Source organism: Polyergus mexicanus, unplaced genomic scaffold (assembly GCF_030449975.1).
Source record: "Polyergus mexicanus isolate NDT 795.1 unplaced genomic scaffold, iyPolMexi1.0 SCAF_21, whole genome shotgun sequence".
NCBI lineage: Eukaryota > Metazoa > Arthropoda > Insecta > Hymenoptera > Formicidae > Polyergus > Polyergus mexicanus.
The window spans coordinates 2287313-2309693 of NW_027223341.1; the positions used below are offsets into that span (position 1 = coordinate 2287313).

A 22381-nucleotide genomic window follows, 5' to 3' on the forward strand; every position below is an offset into this window, starting at 1 on the left:
TGTTGTCACTTTTCTATTATTTTCGAAATCAGGATCAGCAACACAAAATAAAGCCTTTTTTGTATTTGTAGCTAGTATTTGAAGATTTATTTGTGCTTTGCACTTAGAAGCTACTTTTCCTTTCGATGGAAATCGAGAAATAGCTTTGTCTGAATTTGGACACTTCACTTCCACAATAAAATCATTGCCCATAGCATCCGGAGAAGCTCCCAAAATCGGGTAATTTGGCATTAAAAAAAGACCACAATTTTTCAGTTTTTGGCCTACTATTTTCTCAACTTTTTTAAGTACTTCTTTCTCAAGACATCTTCCTCTTTCCATTTCTTTTGTATCATATACTTTGGATGCGCCAGTGATCCGCTGTACAAGACTTCCATCTTCGGTGTTACAATTTGCAGCTTCATGTAATATCGATGCAGTTATTCTACCGTAGCGAAGTTCGAACCATAAATGGCTGTTACTTCGCATTTTAGTTGCATTTTCCGCTTCATAACATAATTCTTTTGACATTTTGGAAATACAAAATATTAAAAAATCATCTGCAATTTTCATTCCACATGCTGAAAACTCAACAATCAGTCGATGCATTGACAATGAGTATAATCGGCGTTCCTTTAGTTCAAAATGATGTTGCGATAACTGACTGTCAAGTTGCTTCTCCTTGGCTATTTTCACAATGTCCTGCAAAAATGGTGCGTTGTCAGGAAAATTTTCTATATTCTGTACTTCTTTTTTGTACAATTCCTTAGTTTCAATGTATTTTTTAGTTGCTCCAATAGAAAAATATAAATAATAACATTTACTAATATCTCGCAGTAATTTGCTTAAGTTTATATGCAAATATGAAATCAGTGTTGTCATCACATAAAGCATAAAAAGTCGAAATACTTGTTCAAACACCGTATTTAAATGAGAAGTGTTTATCCATAGGACATTACAGAACATCTTTTATATAATAAGAACATAGTTTTCATTCTTGAAAAATATAACTTTAAACTTTTTTCGAATACTGCATGCAAGTTATAGTAAACATTGATTCTATATTTTGGTTCTGAGAATAATGAAACTATACCTAACGACGCTGCACAATCATGGCATTCAACACTGAACACTTTCTCTTCTTCCTCATCCACGATTAAAGTTACTGAATAACTTTTACTTCTTACTCGATGCTCCGGACAAATCCTTGCCTTCACAGTGAACTTTGAACTCTCTCGTTTTAGGCAAACATATCCTATTGCTGAATCTCCATATGTTTCTCGACATGCCCTGTATTTAAAATTATTTTGTACATTTAGGACTAATTGTTCAAACACTGATTAATAGATATATGTACTTTAACAGACAATTAAAAACATAACCTTAAAATATACATAAAACACACAGACCTTTGTATTTAAAAGTAGATATATATTTTAACTACGGATACAACAATTGAGTCTTAATATAAATTAATGAATTTCTTGTTATGTATACTTACGCAGATGTTTTTACTCCTCGCATTTCGGCAGCATTAAAGCGGTCGTCTTCTCTAATAAATTGATACACCATTAGCGCATCAATTTTTGGCAGATTTGTTGAATTTGCCTTAACATACCCCGCTTCCATTTTACTCAGTTCGTTAACTACTATTTTTCTTTAAAAAGGGTCAAAAACGTTAACAATCTTCTTGTTCCCTGTACTAGATCGATGGCTTAGTAACGAAGTGACGTCACGCACGAACTAACCAATAACGAAGCGTTTATAAATCACGTGAAAATTTTAAATTTTAATCATCTTTCTTTCTTTATTTTAAATTATTTATTGTTGATGGAAAATCTTCAAAGTTTGGAAATAATTTTTTTATAATATATACTTTTGATTAAAAATAAAATTTATGACATTTTTTTTTATAATACCCTATTGTCTGAAAAATAACAAAATAAACGTTTTGTATATTTATATATAAAAAATTTAAATATATAATAATAATACTTATAGCAGGGTTGTGCCGTAGATTTGAAAATTACGTCTACATGAATTGTTTACATGGACTTTTTTCATAGACAATGTAAACTATGTAAGTTTTATAAATTAGATGTCAGAATGCAAAAAAAAGAATGATTATACCCAATAAACACTGTTTTGTAACTTTTACAGAACATTTACAAAACAGCTGTTCGCTGTTGTGGTAACCGTTAGGTCCACGATTAAGTAACGTTTAGATGGAAATGTCAGCAACATTATTCTTGTATATCAAACATAATAGATACATGAAATTAAAATGTAATAGATACATAAAATTTATATATGAAATTACATAACTATAACAGAACATAGTAAACACTGTTCTGTAACATTTACATAACATTGACAGAACAGATATGGTAACCATTATGTCAACTTTTAAAACGTAATAGATACATAAAATTTATATATATAAATTACGTAACTGTAACAGAACATAGTAAACACTGTTCTGTAACATTGAGAGAACAGATATGGTAACGATTATGTCAACTTTTAAATGATGTTTAGATGAAAATATCAGCAACATTATGCCTGTATATAATACGTAATAGATACATAAAATTTAGATATAAAATTACGTCATTATAATAGAATTTAGTACACACTGTTCTGTAATATTTATATATTATTTACAGAACACATATTATCTGTTCTAGTAACCATTATGTAATTTACAGGTAACATTTAGATCAAAATGTCACGTATTATATACAGCAACACTATGCTGTATATAATATGTAACAAAATGATAATAACAAATAACAAATATCTAAAATTTAGACATGAAATTAAGTAACTATAATAGAATAGTCTTTTTTCAGTCTAATCATTGATAAATATATATATTAATAATACATATATATTTATCAATGATTAAAATGAAGAAACTATTCTGCTATAGTTGAATATACAGCGCAAAATTATTGATTGGATAAAATTACTAATGGTTGTTTTTTTATTAAAATTAAGAGAATTAACTTATATTATTTATGTTTAGAAAATCGTGTATATATAAAGATATGGATATATATAACAATAAAAACTTGATTTCTTGAACAACTCTTTATTTCCACATATGCTAAATTGTTAAATAAATGAATCTTGTAACAAATTTATGAATAAATCTTTTAACAAATATTATTAATATTTATAAAATTAATTTTTGTTTCAAATTACAATTATAATGATAATTTAAATTATATTACATAATTTTAGATATTTTTTTTAAGAGAAAACTTTAAATATACTAATAGCTAATAATAATTTCAAACTTAAATAACAAATTGCACTTATATTGTATTAATTAATATACTTTGCAAACAATTAGAATCACAAAATTAAAAAGAATCAAATTCACGTATTTTTGCAAAAAAAATGTCATATGGTCGTAGAACTGTTTAAAAAAAGCATTTTAAAGAGAAAATGTTAAGTTTTATTACAATTAATAGAATTGATGAAAAAATTGTTCTCTACGTACTCGCCTATTAAAGTTGAAGTTTTTTTCTACAATTACAAAGCTCATTTTAAAGTAGCACCACTTGTAATAAAATCTGTATAAGAAAAATCGTTAGAAAAATCTCCGTTAGAGCATTGGAAAGTTATGTTTTCTAGCTTTAAAATCTGTTTTAAATATCATTCTGTGATAATTTTTTCGAAAAGTATATCAATTTGAATTTCATCCTTTCTACGCCTTTTTACGCCGAAGTACAATAATTTCCTAATTTTGTTGCAAAATATAGTACACTAATAACAATTAATAATATTATAAATTAATTAAATTTAGAAATATTATAAATTATAAATTTATTATAATAGTAATTAATATGATAAATTTAAACTTCACGGTACACTCGAGTATTCGCGATATTATTTTTTGTTTTAACGCTATACATCAATAAGAAATGAGTTTTTTAGGCTTCTCCCCACATGAAAACTATAATTTTTACATCCATAAACTTTTCATAAACACACTTGTCAAAATCTTTGAGATTCATGTATGATTCGTTAATTATAACACATTTGTTAATAATATAAGTGTGTACCGTTAGAATAAATCTAATTTAAACAAAAATGGAAACGCAATTCGATTTTCATTTGAAAGAAAAACAATAAAGCAATTATACTTTTTGTAATTAAAAAGATTGTTAGATAAACTATTAAATGTATCAACATAATGCATACTTTAATTCTACTAATTCTCCTAAAAGAAGTATTTAACTCAAATAATGACGTTGAGAACTCAAAATGAAAAGAGTGCAGACTATGATTTTAGATTTTAGAACATAAAAATTTAAAAACTTAAGTATTTAACACTAAATCTACCGACAACTTATTTATACCAAATGCAGAAATTTTTAAACTTTGATAACGTTTTGACCGATTGTTTAACCAGTCGTGGTAGGTTTAGTGTTAAAATCATTCAATATAAAAAAAACATTAGTTAAAAAAAATATTTCTTATGTTAATTAAGACTCTAGGCCAATAAAAAAAAGATCATAAGCCGAAAGCTCATAGACTAATAAGAAAAAAGATTATAATGAAAAAATAATAAGCTTTTGAGACATTTAAATAACTTGCGGATTTGCTTCTTCAGAGTCTTTTTGTTGTCTGCTAAGCCTTTGACCACCTTGGCGAAACCATTCTTTCGTGATGTCTTCAAACTCTTTGTTTGTGAATTGATGTTGAGCCAAAATTGTTGCTGAATTATTAAAAAAATTTTACATTAAATTAAATTGCATATTTTATAAATTTATTTATAAATATAAAAATATATTTTACCTTGTATTCCCGTCAATATAAACTTTAAACTACTTATTTTAAAATGATTACGTAGTCCTTTCCAGGATGATACCTTGGCAACTTCATTAGAAAATAAAGTTCGATATATACGAATTAAATTTTCTTTAGCGGACCCTCCGCCTATGCGAGATATATACAGCATCTTTAGAAATAAAACATACCAATAATATAATTTACATTATTCTATTTAAATAAAATTTGCATTTAAATAACTTAATTAAACTTACAAATTTGTTGTACTCATCTGCATTTTCTGATAAATTCTTTTCAAAAGCTATTATTTCATTTATACTCTTAAACGGAAAAGATTTTTGTATATTTGATGTATCCCTGGCAGAGTCTTTAGACTTATGTTGGTTATGTTGTGTTTCTATGTTTTTTAAACGAATATCTATAGTTTGTATGTCTAATGAAATTGTAGTTATAGCTGTACATATTTTTTCAAAATTATCTAAAAAATTAATAATATTGAGTAAACAATGCCATAAAGAGATATTAATAAAATTATAAGATAAAAAGTAAATACAAAACCTTCCATTTTATCTGACATTTCTGACACTAACGTATATACATCCTGCATATCTAGAAATATTAAAAAAGTATTAGATTACTCATAATAAACAATAACTATAATTTAAAAAAAAACCGTTTTATTATAGAGATAATAAAAATGGAATAAAAGAATTAAAATAAAAATTACTTTTGTGAGGTACTATAGTTCCATCAAGAATTTCCATATCAATATTATTAATAATTGTTGAATCCAAAATATTTGAGATTGATTGAATATTTTTGGCTGATTGTGAGACATTGTGGATTGATGGTGGATTTGGTATAATTGAACGTGAGTCATCAGAATCAGATTCAGATTCATTATCATAAACTGTATTTAGTGACCGTTTTGTGACTTCTTTATTTGATTTGTATTATTTTCATCGCTTGAAGAATAATTCGTTGCTCTTTGTCTAGCCTCATCTAATGAATCTTGATTAGGACAAAACCGTAATTTACAAATTACATTATTTTTTTAAAATATTAAAAAAATAATTACATAAATTCTGAAGTAAAATATAAATTACCATAATATCCATGAAATTTGATAGGATAAAGTGTCCATTTAGGATTATTAGTAACAGGTGGAGTTTGTTTCATAATAAACATGTTTATATTTTTTACCGATGGCCACCAGCATTCTGTTAAATTGGAAGAAAGCCATAAAGATGGAACTTCTGATACGATCTCTTCTTCATTATTCCCATCGCTTGGAAAAGTTACGACAGCGAAATTTTTTACCATTATTAATAATCTGTAAAAAAGTAAAACTTGTTAATTAATTTAATATTGTTTTCAATTATATATTCTATCAATATGAGTACTCGCCATAAACATATATCTTGTTGGTGCAGTAAAGGCAAGATCACAGCTTCTTCGTCACATAAAGGCAGTTTTACACATTTTAATTTAATATCAGACAATGGAATAGTAATTAACTCATACTGTGACTCGTTAATTTTTTTAATTCCGATATTTAAAGAGTTGCATGGAATGCGAAAAAATGATTTAATATTTAAATACTTTTTGCCAATAATGTAAATCTGTTTATTTTTAAAATAAATTGTCGTAAGTGAAATCGTTGTACCATCTAACAAAAGACAACAATTATCAGCAGTTCTTGTACTTAGATAGAAACCTTTACATTGAACTGATTTTATTATCTTTTTGCCATTTATAATACGTACTTTTGGTATTGGATAATTCTTTTCTACATTTGTTATATTAAAATTATCTTCTTCTTTACAACGATTGACTAATTGTTCTAATGGCCGACTCGAAGATCTAATTCTTGATTTAATTTTTTGCATGTAATTTTCGAACTTAAACGCACTAAATTTATTTAACACTCCCCATAATTTTACATAATAACACAAATGAATTAAATTATGAACGTTATATGATAAATATTGACGACCATATAATGTGCAATAATTTTCAACAAAATACAATAATAAACTGTGTGCATAATCAAGCAGTTGTACGCAATATTCTTTGCTACATAAAATTCGAATTGCTATGCTCAGACTCAAAAAATGAACATATTTATCACGTGATAATTTTTTAAAAAAGATTATTGGCCCAGTATATAATAATAATTGTCTTAATTCGGTGGCTTTAAAGCGATCAACCTCATCTAATTTCCTTGGCTTTCTAGCAAATTCCTTAGGTAGGAATAATGACATAGATAATAAAGAAGTTGAAGCAAGAGTTATCTGAGTTGCAACCATACGAACATTATGTTTACCTTTAATCCAAAACTGCAACAATTTTTTCATTACTCCTAATAGTACGAGATGCATGTAGTCTAAAGGAAATTGAGTAACCATTCCAATGTTTAAATCTTCAAGATTTGAAGTGATTTTATGGTGTTCTTCTTGTTTTCTTAATTTAAAAGATTCATCTGATCTTAACATTGCATTAATTTCTGGGTACGTTACTCGATTTTCTATGTAATCTCCCTCTTGAATACAATTACCGCATCCAAAATACGCATTATGTCCTTTAGTTCCCTTGATAAACGATTTTGCAGGAGCATCGCAGATAAATACGTTCAATTTCACAGTTATTTTTTTGCCGTATTCTACAATGCCAGTTCGGAAAATTTCTAAACAATCATCCTTAAAATATTTCAAAAAAGTATTGCAACATTTTGGCTTTTCAAAACCATGATAAACACCAATTATAAACGGTTCGGTGTAAATATCTGCAACTATACTACCTAAAATAGGCCAAAATTGACTCCCAGAAGATTTTGTTAAAGGAAGACCATCTATATTCACATTAATATTTATCTGAGATGGTAAATTATTTCGACAATAATGCTTACGAATAGATTTTTTCAAACTATCATCTAAACCTGCATGATAATATTTTCCTGGTGTCATTTCAATAATGTCTACTTGTTTGGGCGTTTGAAATAGAGTTCGAGCATCAATCGGAACATTATGGCCGTATTTTACTAGAATTTTCAGTAAACTACTAATAGCAGAATGACTGACACGATTTTCAATAGCCCATAATCGGATGTCGTTAATAAGTTCTGTTTTACAAAATTCTGTTTTAGAAAATTTATCACTTGAAATACTTAACTGAAGACTATTTTTATCAATACTAATTTCCGAATGTTCAGAAACTAAATCATGATTATTTTCTGTACACTTATGAGTGTTCATTACATTGGAATAATCGATATCAATTTCTTTTAGTACATTTTGCTGCTGAGGTAATTGTTCGATGTTACCTGGCCCATTCGATAAACTTACGATATTATTTTGAATTTCCAAATTTGAATTAATAGTCATTTGGCAGATATTACGAAATTTTTTTAAGAAAATACGTCGCCGCTGCCTTGGCGTTAAAGAATTAATGTCTAGTCTTAATTTTGATTTGGACATAATATAATTTTATAAAGCAATAGGAAATAGATGAATTGCGATTATGTATACGAATATAGGTTTGGGTTTGCCTGATATTATTGTTTATATTATATTTTCCTTTTTCACTGAAACAATATATAGGAAGCTTATATGGAGAATTAAAAATATTTTGACAAATAAAAAATGTTTTAAGACATTTGCAGTTTTTTATCGAAACAAACTAATTCAATAATTAAAATATAATTTATGTAATATTTTAAGGACGCTAATAGAAAATTTCAGAAAAAATGCAATCTATGTTTCTTAAATAGTATTTCATTTATATATGAAAAATTTGATTTCTCACAATTATGGTGAAACAACCTACATAATTTTTTAATGTCTTTTAACGGAAATATTTTTGTAATGTATTTTAGTGTTGTAATTAATTAAACACGAATAATTTTTTTTGTTACGTTGCATGTTATTATAAACTATAAATTATAAATTAAAGTAATTATATAAGCATATTGCACGCATAATATTTACAATTTTTTAAGACCTATAACTTCATTATGTAATGACTTGTAATAATTAATGCTATCATGTTTAAATATTTTATACTTGAATAAAAATCAGTTTACATCAAATTAATTCACGATCAAATACCAAATTGAAAAATTAAGACTCATGCATAGAAAATATTTATTAATTATAAGATTCTATTTCATTTGCAAAAAATTATTATGAAAACAGTCAATAATAAACTTTCAAAATATATGAAGTATTCGAAAAAATATATCTACAGTTTTTTCTAATGCAGATATCTTGTTCAACAATATAAAAGCTATATTTCATAATTGATATCATTTATCATTGGAATTACCATTACGATCATTATAAAAAAATTATAAACCGAAATTTAGTATGCCGCAATGCAATAAAAAATAAAAAATCTATAATTAAGAAATGATGTAACTTTACACTCGAAATATTCAAGCTTCTGATTCAAAAAGTAGTGCAAATAAGAGATTTCTTGTTTTTCTCATTATATGACCGTGCAACAAATATTGTAAAAAAAACATGGGAAAAATAATGTTGCATAAAATAAATCGTACTTACTATAAAAATGCCAAAATATAAAAATAATGAGGCAAAACTAGGTGTATCTTTCGCCGGCACGAGGTCCTTTGTCCTTTGTTAGGCGCACGTGGTTTTCAGTTTTCACGTGGTACGCGATGTATCTTTTGTTCACTGCACAAGAGGAATTCAATCTTTAGCATAGCTTTTTTACCACAAGACAACAATTATCATTTGTTGGCATTAATTATTAAGTTAATATTTATTTCATACTTACCAATATCTCGATACTGTTCACACTTTCAACACAATTTTTTCACACGCACAACTACTGTTTTCGTAGATTTGGCCATATTGAAAAGTAAAGCCTAGCGCGCAGAAGCTTGGGATGCTTTGTACGATGATTGCGCACTAGAGCTGCGTTCGGAAACATTACCCGTGTGCACACGAGCGACGTTCTATCTTTGTTTAACTTTTGGTACATAACAAAGATAGAACGACACTCGTGTGCACACGAGTGATGTTTCCGAACGCAGCCTTGCACGCATAGACATAGTATATCTAGACCGAGCGTTTGCCTTTATTTAAGGAGTGGGGGTAAAGATACACGTAGAAAAGGACATACTCTGTTCCGTGCTCCTTGCGTTCTCTCTCGCTCGCAAGTAGCAGCGACTATGTCTATGCTTGCACGTATACTTAATACGACTAACAATAAGCCAATCACAGACTTACCCCCTAGGGCATGTTCACATAACTTACACAGATGCATAATGTAGAGAAAAATTTACTAATTATGCGTCTTGCACAAAGAACATAAGTAAAAAATTTCAGTAAACGTATATTTACTTAATAATTACATAATATTCTATATGTTATAAATGAACAAAACAAAACTATGACGTATCAGTTATGTCAATAACGTAATGAATCTATAATTGTTACATAGAAATGTTATGTCATTTTGTCGTTACTCTATTATGTAACATTTATGCAATTTGGTGAACATAAATGTGTATACTCTAAAAGTTTCGTGAATGCCACGTAATTTTAACGACATAATTGACACGTTATGTTAAATATACATAACATTTATGTATTTTGGTGAATGTAAATGTATATACTCTAAAAGTTTCATACATGTTACGTAACTCTAATGATATAATTGAAATGTTATGTTAAATACGTAACAATTATGTATTTTGATAAATGTAAATGTGTATACTATAAAAATTTCATAAATGTTACATAACAGAAAAATAGTATACATATATCATTCAAAAAAAGATATCTGGTGCATATTTTAAAATTTTTTTTTTAATATATAATTTTATTTTCCACATTTATAACTCTATATTAAGAAAATATGTTTCAAATACGTTTTTCTCAATGATATTATATGCATTTATCATCTTTTCAGAACACTCAAAAATGTCAACAATGGTATATATTTTTTTATGTGTAATACGATATGAAAATTTTGTTATTACTAGACATTACAAGTGTGCGCTTTGCGTGCGCCACACGCATTTATCGTGTGCGTGTGTGTCTGTGTATTACATATGTGTGTGTGTGTGTGTGTGTGTACATATATTATAATTTAACAACTAAGCTTCGGATAAAATTTTGATAAAGGAAAAATCGTCTTAGAATTAATTCAAGAATACGACATTTTAAGAACTAAAAGTTGTTTTGAATCACCCTGTATACACACAAAAAAAATCAAATGTGGTACACACACAATAAATGTATATGGTGTGCACGGAGCACGCGTTTGTGATGTTGTAGTTCTTCTCTAAAAAAGGCATGATTGATATATTGTTACCGCTTTTAAATTATAAATAAATATATCGCAACTTTCCTCTCTCAAAATCTTTCATTTTCTTGTTTCTGCATAATTCTCTTCCTTTTACGAATTCTTTTTACAAGGTTTTAACAAAAATGTATACATTGACATCAATAAAATAATGTTAATGTTACATGTTTAACATAACGATACACTTATGTCGTTAGAGTTATGTAGCATTTATGAAGTTTTTAGAGTGTACACATTTACATTCACCAAAATACATAATTGGTACGTATTTAACATAACGTTTCAATTATGTCATTAGAGTTACGTAGCATTTATAAAACTTTTAGAGTATACACATTTACATTTCACCAAAATACATAAATGTTACGTATTTATTATAACGTTACAATTACGTCGTTAGAGTTACGTAGCATTTACGAAACTTTTAGAGTATGCACATTTACGTTCACAAAAATACATAAATGTTACGTATTTATTATAACGTTATAATTACGTCGTTAGAGTTACGTAGCATTTACGAAACTTTTAGAGTATGCACATTAACGTTCACAAAACTGTATAAATGTTACGTATTTATTATAACGTTACATTTACGTCGTTAGAGTTACGTAGCATTTACGAAACTTTTAGAGTATGCACATTAACGTTCACAAAACTGTAAAAATGTTACATAACAAAGTAACGACAAAATTACATAACAATTCTATGCAACAATTATAGATTTATTATGTTATTGATATAACTGATACGTTATAGTTTCATTTTAATGATCTGTAATATATACATATAGAATATTATATAATTGTTACGGAAATGAGCCCTGCGTGTTTACTGGGTATTATAAAATAGTTAATGTATCTATATAAGTGATTTTAGTAAAGTAAGGCAGAAAAAAATGTAACGCTATTGTATAATAACTTTTTACAACTTACGTTTTTCTCTGCCTTATTTTACGTCCATGACTATGACAGACACCTTATCCCCTGTCATCAGTCTTTGGCTGCTTAGATTTCTATTTGTAATTATGTTTCAAGCATGAAACATAAAAAACGAAATATAAAGAAAATCTTTGACAAACCATATTCCATAGATTATTCATTATTGACATAGATGACATGTTACACATAGTTTACATTGCGTAGACGTAGACTATAATAGTTTATGGATAAATTCCCAACCCTGATTTATAGTAAAACATAAATATTTATAGTAATATTTTATATATATTTACAAAATATATATTATAATTGATTCTATATATCTAATAATAGAATTAATCATATTACAAATATATATTACAAAATATAATACAAAGATTAATATAAAATATAATTTACAATGTAATACAAAATAATTTATTACATGAAAATATTCGAAATATTCGTAAGACGTAAAACTCCGGGTAAGCTACTTGGTAGCGTCACGGCCCCTGTACATAGGCAAACCATTGACATGCCAGAAAGAAATTTTTTCATATACTTGGCGTCGCGACGCTACCGCATCGCTTGATAACGCAGAATCCACTAGAAATTTTTAGATTAGATATAGCTGATAAGCAACGATTAATGCGATATTTACGATTAATGATCAATATGCAATTACAAAGCTTATTAAGTTTTAAATAATGAAAACATGTTTATATTATGACCAAAAGAGTCGTTAATAAAGTTATCGATCGTTTTTCAATTTAGAAAACTAGAACACAGGCGCGCTTTTATTTATGGACATTTTCCAATTTTTTTAACTTTTTTTTCTAACTTTTTCTTTCATAAATTGTCAAATTGTCAAAATTCACATAATTTGACAGTTGCAAATAACACGATTGAAGCAAATCGCAGCGCACAAGCGAGACAGACAATCAGCATCGCGGAAAAGAGGCTTCAACACTTCAATATATTCGAGTTCGAGGTTTCATGCCTTTTTTAGAAAGGAAAAAATGCTTATTGTTAGACTATTGGCGCATTTTGCGTAGAGTTGCAAAGAAAATATCCGAGAAAAGATAAACGAAGCTTCGATGTAAATCAAGGATTAAATCACAAGATAAATCGCGATATAACAATCATATAAGAAAAGTTACAAACACGAATTAAGTGCAAATACAATCAATTAATATTTTTGCAGATCTATTCTGTATCAAATAATGAATCCAAAATAATTGATTTTGAAAAACTAATTATTACACTAACCATATTTTTTATTTAATATGATAAATATTTGTAATATATAATTACTATTTGGTAATATTATTACCAAAAAAAGTTTCTTCTTGGATAAAAACTTTTAAAAAATATAATGAATAAAAAAATAAAATGTTTTATAAGATATTAAAATATCTATATAAAAATATTAATTAAATATTAATTAAATAATAATGATCGAGAAAATGAAAAAGACACGAGCAATGTGTATTTTGAAAATAATATACCATAAATAATAAATATAAATATAAATTACTTACCGCATACCGTCGCTCCATCCATCGCCTGATGCTTTTCCAAAGTTCTTTTTCCTCTTTCGGTGCTTTGTTATATCCATGTAGCACTTACACTTACTCGCGAAAACCGTTAATTATGATTAGCCGAATACGTGATAATCGCGAAAAACTTTGCACGGCTCTCGCAATCGCGGAACAATCGCATGCACAGCGCTTCGATAAAGATTTATCATCGCAATACAGTTTTGTGTCGTTTATTAAAAATTAATTGATCGTTAATTTTATAATTATCACAGCGAATTATGTTTCAATATAAATCATGATCGCATTTAGAAGAAGAATTCGACAATAAATGAAGCGTTTCGCACTACTTCAGTGCTCAAGTCGCCGTGCGAATGATAACAAGGCCGAACACTTTGTTATTGATAATATGTCGCCGAAATATTTTACATATTGTGACGTATTATATACGTGGAATATTAGATCATAAAAGTATTTTAAATTATAGATTAATTATTCATTAATCGATAGATGTGCATCGTGTTAAATCGTCGAAGAATCGAACGATAAAAGGTACCGGAAAAAATATATTTAACTTTATAATATTTAATTTAAATTTATTTTAAATTTTAATTATATTTAATTAAATATTATTAACGAAATAATTATTGTTCATAAAGAAAGATAACAATGATAAGTTATTATTTGGGACTTTTGTTATTACGTTTTTCTTACTTAAATAAATAAAATTAAATTAAAAATTAAAAGAAATAAATTATACAAAATACGCGTTCCGAAATTTATCGTCGCGTTATAATTAACGTATGATTTAACATATTTAGAAGATAATTAATTACTAATCATGTTAATCATAACAAATTATTTCCCGATGGCGCGTTTGGAAAAGGAATTTGACGTAGCATTATATAATATGTAGAGAAGGAGTATCTAATATTTGGATCGAAGCTGACGATGCGCAAGTTAAAAAAAAAGAAATGGCTTAGAGGTGCTAAAGATCTTTATATAATATTTTTACAAAAGATGGCTAATAAATAATATATATAACTGTATTTCGATCAGACCCATATAAAAGAATTCACCCTTACTATTAAAAGTAGAATTATATAACTCACTTTTTCCGCTTTATTTATATATTTAATGATGAACTAGATAAGCAGCAACGATTATTTATCAATGGATTTAGTAGCATAGATTGTATATTAAAAATTTAAAAATGTTTAACACATACTACACAAAAAAGAATGATATAATCCCTAAAAACTCACCTTTTTAAAAAAGGTAAAAAAAAGGCGCCAAGTGCACGCACCATGTGAAAAAGTGTTACACAAAAAATTTTTTTATTTTTAAATTACTATAAAAAACTGCTCTACAAAATAATATCATTTTAACTCTATAATTAACGTATGATTTAACATATTTAGAAGATAATTAATTATTAATCATATTAATCATAACAAATTATTTCCCGATGGCGCGTTTGGAAAAGGAATTTGACGTAGCATTGTTGCTTTCCTATTCGAGTATCGTTACGTAAAGAATAAATATTGTAGAAAAGGAATTTGTGACGTAGCATCTCGCACTATTAGAATACTATTCAAGAATGAACAAGCGAATGAAAACAAAGCCGTAACATGTAAACAATAGCGTGCTATTGTTTATGCCGCCAAGGCCGCATATCATGTTATTGATAATTCGCAACCAAAATTATTTTACGTATTATGATGTATAATACAAGCGGAATATTAATTTATACAATTATTTTAAATAATATATCAATTATTTAATAAACGTTTAATATATATTACAGAGCTAATCGTTATTCTCTGAAATAAAAATTTATATTTATACCTGTTTTCCAGCTAAAGAGTGTATTAATAATGAGAGTTTATTAGAAATAAAGAGAAATACGAGCACTGTAAAATTTTAATCTTTTCATTTAACATATTTTTGAAATACTAAAAATTTAATGTAATAAAGATATGAAGATATGAAACTAATAAAATATAGGAGAGAAAGATTACACATAAAAGTAATAAAAGAATTAATTAGAAATAAAATAGGCTGCAAGTAAAAATTGTGCACCAAAGAAGCAATTATAGCTTTTAATTTTAGCAGACCGAATCGTTGATCTACAATTTAAAGTTGTATTAGAAACTATCAACATGAGAAGAAACGAAAATCGCGAACAATTCACCTATGCAATTCCTTGGTCCTGCGCTGAACGGTACATAGGAATAATGATGACGATTCTGCATCCTCTCGGGCAAAAATCTATCCGGATCAAATCCAGAAGTATTGCATAGGTGAATTGCATCAAAAATTGGGATCTCTGTGAGCTTCGAAGTTATCAAGATATAAGATTGTTCCAGCAGGTACGACATATGACTCTGAAAAGTATATCATAAAATTACAAAATATAAAAATTTATGAAATTAAGAATTCTTTTGAGAAATAACATGAATACAACATTGTATTTTTAAAGTGTTAAAGCAATTAAACTTATTTTACATTCGATAGTATATATTTTAATATATACTGTAAAATATGACATGTTTAAAGATATAAGCAGCAAAAAAAATGATTAATTACGTAATTTTACATCCTCCTCAATGGTTCGTATAAAAGACGCGACGGGATATAAACGTAGCGTTTCCTTTAAACATCTCTCTAAATATGACAAATTTTTCAACGATGTCATGTCATAAGTTTCCCTCCGTTCTCTTGCATCACGGTATCGACTTCAACCCTCACACGTTCCTGTGTCATCGATAATAATTTAAGTGTATTTCATAATATTCTGTTTTTTATATGTATAGATACCAATAAATTTTTAATAAATTAAAAAATACATTGCAACAAAAGTTTAATATCTGTACTATTTTCAATAATAATTACAATTTAAATAATATATCGCGATATATTGAGAAGAAGATACCTGGACATCTTTGTGTTCAGCTAATAGTAATAAAGCGAAGGTTATACCCATCGCTGTAGTATGGTGACCCTGTGATCATTGTTATATGCATATCATCATATCATTAAACGTGCTTACATGATGTGTACAAAAAATTTTAAAAACGATTACAGATACGTACTCCAAATAGAAAGGTATCGATTTCTTCTTCGTCCAAATTAGTTAAAAGATTGTCTCTAGATGCTGCTATTAAGAGATCCAACAAAGCTAGCTGTTTTTTTTTAACTAGAAATAAAAAAGCACATTAATGTTAATCTCATTTTTGCATGCGATTTAATTATATAATATTGTTTTTGTTTAAAATTTAGATTTTCTACTAGAAATAATAATGATTTAATTTTACGGAAGACATATGTTGCATTATTACATGTTGTTCAAGAAAGTAAGCGTTTTATAAAGTATATTATTAATTTTGTTTCTCGAACGTTCTAAAGCGAGACGTTACGTGCGAAGCCTTGTTTTCATTCCGTTTTTGCGGTTTCTTCGTATCGTTCGATTCTGACAAACACCTCGTTGTCGATAGCCGATTGGCTCTCGGAATCGAACGATCGAAATTCCTCATTTTTTGTAGTACCCGTATCAACCAGGACTATTGTACGTGGATCGAAGAGAAGGTTTTTCGTTAAGACACTTCGTCGCAAGCCTTCACCGGGAGCACACCGAATGCCTAACGCTCATAAAGTTATAATTAAACGATAATTCGCGTGTCCGCTCATATCTTGCTGTCGCGTGCGATTACCTAAGACGGTCCGGGAGTTGGTGTCGAAAAGAATAAATACTGTTCAACAAACTAAACCCGGACAACTCAATTACGTCCTATCTCTCCGATCGGCGAAACAAATAAATTCTGTTAATGTGGACGTGTAAATCGAAGGCGCGGCTACATTAAATGGTCCTTCGAGCCGGATTTTGGAAAAACAGATAGTGATTCGGTAATCAGTTCGCGGAGTGCGAGTGAGAACGCTGACACGCTAAGGTAACAGCACTTATAAAAACTATCGCGAGACGGAGACGGTGCGCGATATCAAAACATCTATCCGCATTCCGCTGCCGTAAATAATAACGCGAGTGCGTTGAAAGGACTTCCGGGAAAATAAAGTGCGCGAAGTCAACCTTGCATCCCTTTGCATTATTAAAGTTGTGCTCTTAAGCACAACATATCATTATTATTTGCGCCCTGCGTAATCCGCAGTGCCGCGCAAATCTCGCGCTTCTTAGCGCTTTGCACAGCTTAAGTGCAATCTTTGTGCTCTTTAGCACTCCGCACCTCAAAGTGCGTCCTGCGTAATCCGCAGTGCCGCGCAAATCTCGCACTTCTTAGCGCTTTGCACAGCTTAAGTGCAATCTTTGTGCTCTTTAGCACTCCTCGCCTCAAAGTGCGTCCTGCGTAATCCGCAGTGCCGCGCAAATCTCGCGCTTCTTAGCGCTTTGCACAGCTTAAGTGCAATCTTTGTGCTCTTTAGCACTCCGCACCTCAGAGTGCGTCCTGCGTAATCCGCAGTTACACATAGTTGTCGCACGCTTTAGCGCGCGGCACTGTTAAGTGAAAATTATAGTGCGTCTTCGCACATCCGCGTGCGACGGACCAGTCGTCACGCTTCAGCATCTCTACAACCCAAAGGTGGTGAATTGTTGCTGAAAGGCTTCATCTTATCGGCCTACCATCATGACGGACTCGCTGCAGGGCCTCCTCATCGAGCAATCTATTACAATAAGCTCGATGAAACGAGTGTTCCCCAACTTTAAGAAAATGGGCAAGGCCAACGTCACGCAATACAAGGCGAAGAGTCGACTGGACGCCTTGGAGACATTATGGGAAAGGTGTCAACGTCTCAACGTCCAGCTTCAGCAAATAGCAACGGCCGACGAACAGCGTACAGTCCCATACTTCACCGAGGAGGAATTCTTTACGGCCGAGGACGTCTACCACGAAGCGGCGGACTACCTCGCAGACGTGATAGGTAAATTCTCCCGGTGCGACCCAAATGCGGCATCAACGGTAAGCGACATTTCTTCCCGCGAATTGTCTGGTGCGGTTTCATTGCAATTACCACGCATCCCGTTGCCGAAATTTTCCGGTAATTTCGCGGAATGGGAAAACTTCCGCGGAATATTCGAATCGCTCGTCGCCTCGAAAGAATCGCTGTCGAATACGCAGAAATTACATTATTTAAAAGCCAGTGTCACGGGCGAAGCTGCTGTATTAATTAATCATGTTAAGATTGCAGACGCAAATTACGATGGTGCGTGGAAATTACTTATTGAAGAGTACGATAATCAAAACGCGATTATTCATGCGCATATTCATGCTTTCGCTGATTTGCCTATTATGAAAACGGAATCCGCTGTCGAACTCAAAAGTTTACGCGATACCGTTGCCGCGTCATTAGCCGCGTTAACAAATTTAGGCAGACCTGTTGAAAAATGGGATGACTCATTAGTCTATATTGTTTCGCAAAAATTTAGTCCACGCACACGTAATGAGTGGAATCTGCAACGCGGTAAATCAACCGCATCTCCGACGTATGAAGAGATTCGAGATTTTATGACGTTGCGAATTCGAGGACTAACCGATCATTCTAAGTTAAATGCCGATACTTCGTCTCATAAAAATAAAGGCTCTAATCGGGCCTCGGTGAATAACGTAGCCACCGAAAAATGCTTGAATTGTTCCGGCAATCATAATTTGATGTTATGCGACGAGTTTAAGCGTAAATCCGTCGAACAGAGAACTCAGTTTCTCAAATCACACAAATGTTGCTTTAATTGTTTAAAAGTCGGCCATTTCCCGACCTCTTGCAAGAGTAAAAAACGCTGTAATTTGTGCCGACGAGCACATCATACGCTCTTGCATCGTGCATCAAATATACCAGTACAGAAGATTAGTGAAAATTCTGTTTTGGAAAACAAAACTCTTAACGCTCAACCGAGCGGCTCGGCCACCCCTGAGATAAAGAACGAGACCGCCGTCGCTTCCGTTCAAACGATTCATTCGCCGCTGAAAAATCCGCCGAACGTGTTACTAGCCACCGCATGGGTAATACTGCGTACCATCGAAGGACGTAAATTTAAAGTTCGTGCGTTGTTAGATCAAGGCTCGGCTGTTAGCTTTATTTCGGAATCGTTGTGTCAAACTATGCGCACGAAACGTTCCCGCGCGAGCCTCCACGTACAGTGTTTCGGCGAACGATACAGTGGCGTAGCGAAATCTCAGGTGTCTCTTACTCTCGAGTCTTGTAATGGGCGAGGTTCCTCCACCTTTTCTTTGACTGCTTTCGTATATCAAAAAATTACGTCATACGCTGGCTCAAAGACTAAAACCGTAGATTATTGGCCGCATTTACGGAAATTATCTCTCGCGGATCCGGATCCGTTTAGCAATCATCCGATCCATCTGCTCATCGGATCAGATTTATATGGATCGTTATTAAAGCAAAAGATAAAACATGGTCCGACCGGAACTCCGACGGCCCAGCTTACTGCTTTAGGATGGATATTATCCGGTCCAACCGGCACTTCTAATTCAATTACCGGTTCCGCGACTTCATTAAATTGCGTAACAATTCCTTCGCTCGATTCTCTCCTTCAAAAGTTTTGGGAGATCGAGGAAATTTCTTCCGAAATTCAGCTGTCGGAAGAAGATAAAAAATGCGAACAACATTTTATCGAAACACATCAGCGTGCCGAAGACGGCCGCTATATAATACGGTTACCATTTAAAACCAACCCTCCGCTCGATATAGGAGCTTCGCGCGAAACTGCCGCGCTTCTTTATTCGAAATTAGAACAACGCCTACGAAAAAATCCGGATCTCGCGAAACCCTATCATTCTTTCTTAAATGAATATAAATCTATGGGTCATATGGAATCTGTCTCCGACGAAAATCCGACGCTTAACCAAGCAGTGTATATACCGCATCATCCGGTACTACGCGAGTCTAGCAGCACGACGAAACTTCGCGTAGTATTTAACGCGTCGTGCAAAACGAGCAATGGTTCTACATTAAATAATCATTTAATGACCGGGCCTAAATTACAACGTGATTTGTCCTCAATTATCCTTCGTTGGCGTCAATTTCGTTATGTGTACACCGCCGATATCGAAAAGATGTTTCGACAGATCCGCGTTCATCGAGACGATGTCGATTTTTTGCGGATTTTTTGGCGATCTAAGATTAATTCTCCGATACAATCTTATCGATTGCTTACAGTTACATACGGTACTGCTCCAGCTCCGTATTTAGCCATGCGCGTTATCAATCAATTAGCTATCGACGAAGGTCATTCTTTTCCAAAAGCACAAACAAGATCCAGTTCTTTGTTATCGCTTTATCCCTTTCTCGGGAAAGATAAATTAATTCGCCTTGGCGGGCGGATTGACCATTCGTCACTCAGTTATGATGAACGGCACCCTATAATTTTACCGAAACATCGAATTTCGGATTTATTAATTGCTCAAGCTCATAAAGCCTCTCTTCATGGAGGCACTCAATTAATTTTAAGAATTTTACGCCAAAATTATTGGATAATTTCAGCGCGCACCAGTGTAAAATCTCTTATACGTAGTTGGGTAAAGTGCGTACGCGAACGCGCACGTACCTCGCAACAGCTGATGGGGAATCTCCCCCAGCCCCGCGTCACGCCTTCGGCTCCGTTCTCGCACACAGGCGTCGATTACGCCGGGCCGATGAATATTATTCCGTCAGTCGGCCGCGGTCAACGATCCAAAAAATATTATGTTGCCGTTTTTATTTGTCTCTCGACAAAGGCCGTCCATTTAGAATACGTAGATGATTACGCTACTAACGGTTTTCTCTCCGCCTTTCGGAGATTTGCAAGCCGTCGCGGTCTCCCATCCGACATGTACAGTGATAACGGCACTAATTTTCAAGGCGCGGACCGCGAATTAAACACTACCTTTCAGCGACTGGTCGCCGACCCTCAAATACAAGACGCTATCGCTAATGATAACATAAAATGGCATTTTATACCTCCCTCTGCTCCGCATTTCGGCGGACTTTGGGAAGCCGGTGTCAAAGGATTAAAGTTTCATTTGAAACGAGCGATTGGTTCTCGAACATTATCGCAGATCGAGTTCGCTACGCTGCTGTGTCAAATCGAGGCTTGCCTAAATTCCCGCCCGATTTCCGCGTTACATGATGACCCGAATGACTTTTCCGCGTTAACTCCGGGTCATTTTTTAGTCGGTCGTCCGTTAGTAAGCCCGCCTGAAGAATCTGTTTTAGATATTGATTCGAATCGGCTGTCTCGTTGGCAGCAAGTGCGAGCGATTTTAGAGCAGATCTGGCGTTCTTGGTCTTCTGATTATTTGCATACATTGCAACAAAGACGTAAATGGCGAGAAAACAAACCGGAGCTCAAAATTAACGAGCTGGTATTGTTGAAAAATAATTTGGCACCTCCTTCGAAATGGGAACTTGCCCGAATATTAGACGTACATCCGGGATCGGATGGGCATGTCCGAGTAGTTACATTGCGTACTGCCAAAACCACTCTAAAGCGACCAATAACGCAGATCTGTCAGCTACCGATATCAAGTGACACTGGCTCTTAAATTAATTTGCGTTTTCTTTATGCGTTAATAATTAAGTTTGACTTTAATTATCGTCACGCTCTGTATATGTACATATATCTACTCTAAGAACGCTTATGTAAATAACCCTATGCTAAGATTTACTGATTAGGTTAATTCATGTATTTCGATTGAATCACCGACGATCTTTATCTGTACTCTTTTCCTATTATTGTATATTGAAAATTTTGCTGTAGAGCTCTTCGGACCGTCTGATCGAGAATTATCATTAAGATGCCGTGTATCG

The 22381-nt window shown here is 31.5% G+C and overlaps 2 protein-coding genes, 1 long non-coding RNA gene and 1 pseudogene across 5 annotated transcripts; 1 reads left to right on the forward strand and 3 right to left on the reverse strand.

The window, feature by feature from the left end:
* Positions 1-1676, reverse strand: LOC138942104 (uncharacterized). Its single transcript, XR_011448269.1, has 3 exons — positions 1481-1676; positions 1073-1269; positions 1-681 (listed from the first exon to the last, which is right to left on the reverse strand). It is a non-coding gene; the product is annotated as an uncharacterized lncRNA (long non-coding RNA).
* A 1601-nt stretch (positions 1677-3277) lies between these two features.
* Positions 3278-10187, reverse strand: LOC138942098 (uncharacterized). Of its 3 annotated transcripts, XR_011448260.1 has the most exons (8): positions 9577-10187; positions 9342-9473; positions 6190-8365; positions 5986-6115; positions 5341-5391; positions 5037-5260; positions 4789-4951; positions 3278-4708 (listed from the first exon to the last, which is right to left on the reverse strand). XR_011448260.1 is itself a non-coding variant. In XM_070312140.1 (5 exons), exons 1-5 carry the CDS (start codon positions 5544-5546, stop codon positions 4575-4577), a joined length of 609 nt encoding a protein of 202 aa, XP_070168241.1. In that variant the 5' UTR covers positions 5547-5707; the 3' UTR covers positions 3279-4574. The 3 variants fall into 3 exon arrangements, 1 of the variants encoding a protein (XP_070168241.1); XM_070312140.1 differs by lacking the exons at positions 5986-6115; positions 6190-8365; positions 9342-9473; positions 9577-10187 and adding an exon at positions 5510-5707 and having other exon boundaries at positions 3279-4708; XR_011448261.1 differs by lacking the exons at positions 3278-4708; positions 4789-4951; positions 5037-5260; positions 5341-5391 and adding an exon at positions 5714-5793 and having other exon boundaries at positions 5889-6115.
* Positions 10188-15409: 5222 nt separating this feature from the next.
* On the reverse strand, positions 15410-18190 carry LOC138942159 (cytochrome P450 4C1-like; annotated as a pseudogene).
* Positions 18191-18207: 17 nt separating this feature from the next.
* On the forward strand, positions 18208-22116 carry LOC138942160 (uncharacterized). The gene has a single exon (XM_070312210.1). The coding sequence runs from the start codon at positions 18208-18210 to the stop codon at positions 22114-22116; it is 3909 nt and encodes a 1302-aa protein (XP_070168311.1).
* Positions 22117-22381: the final 265 nt, after the last annotated feature.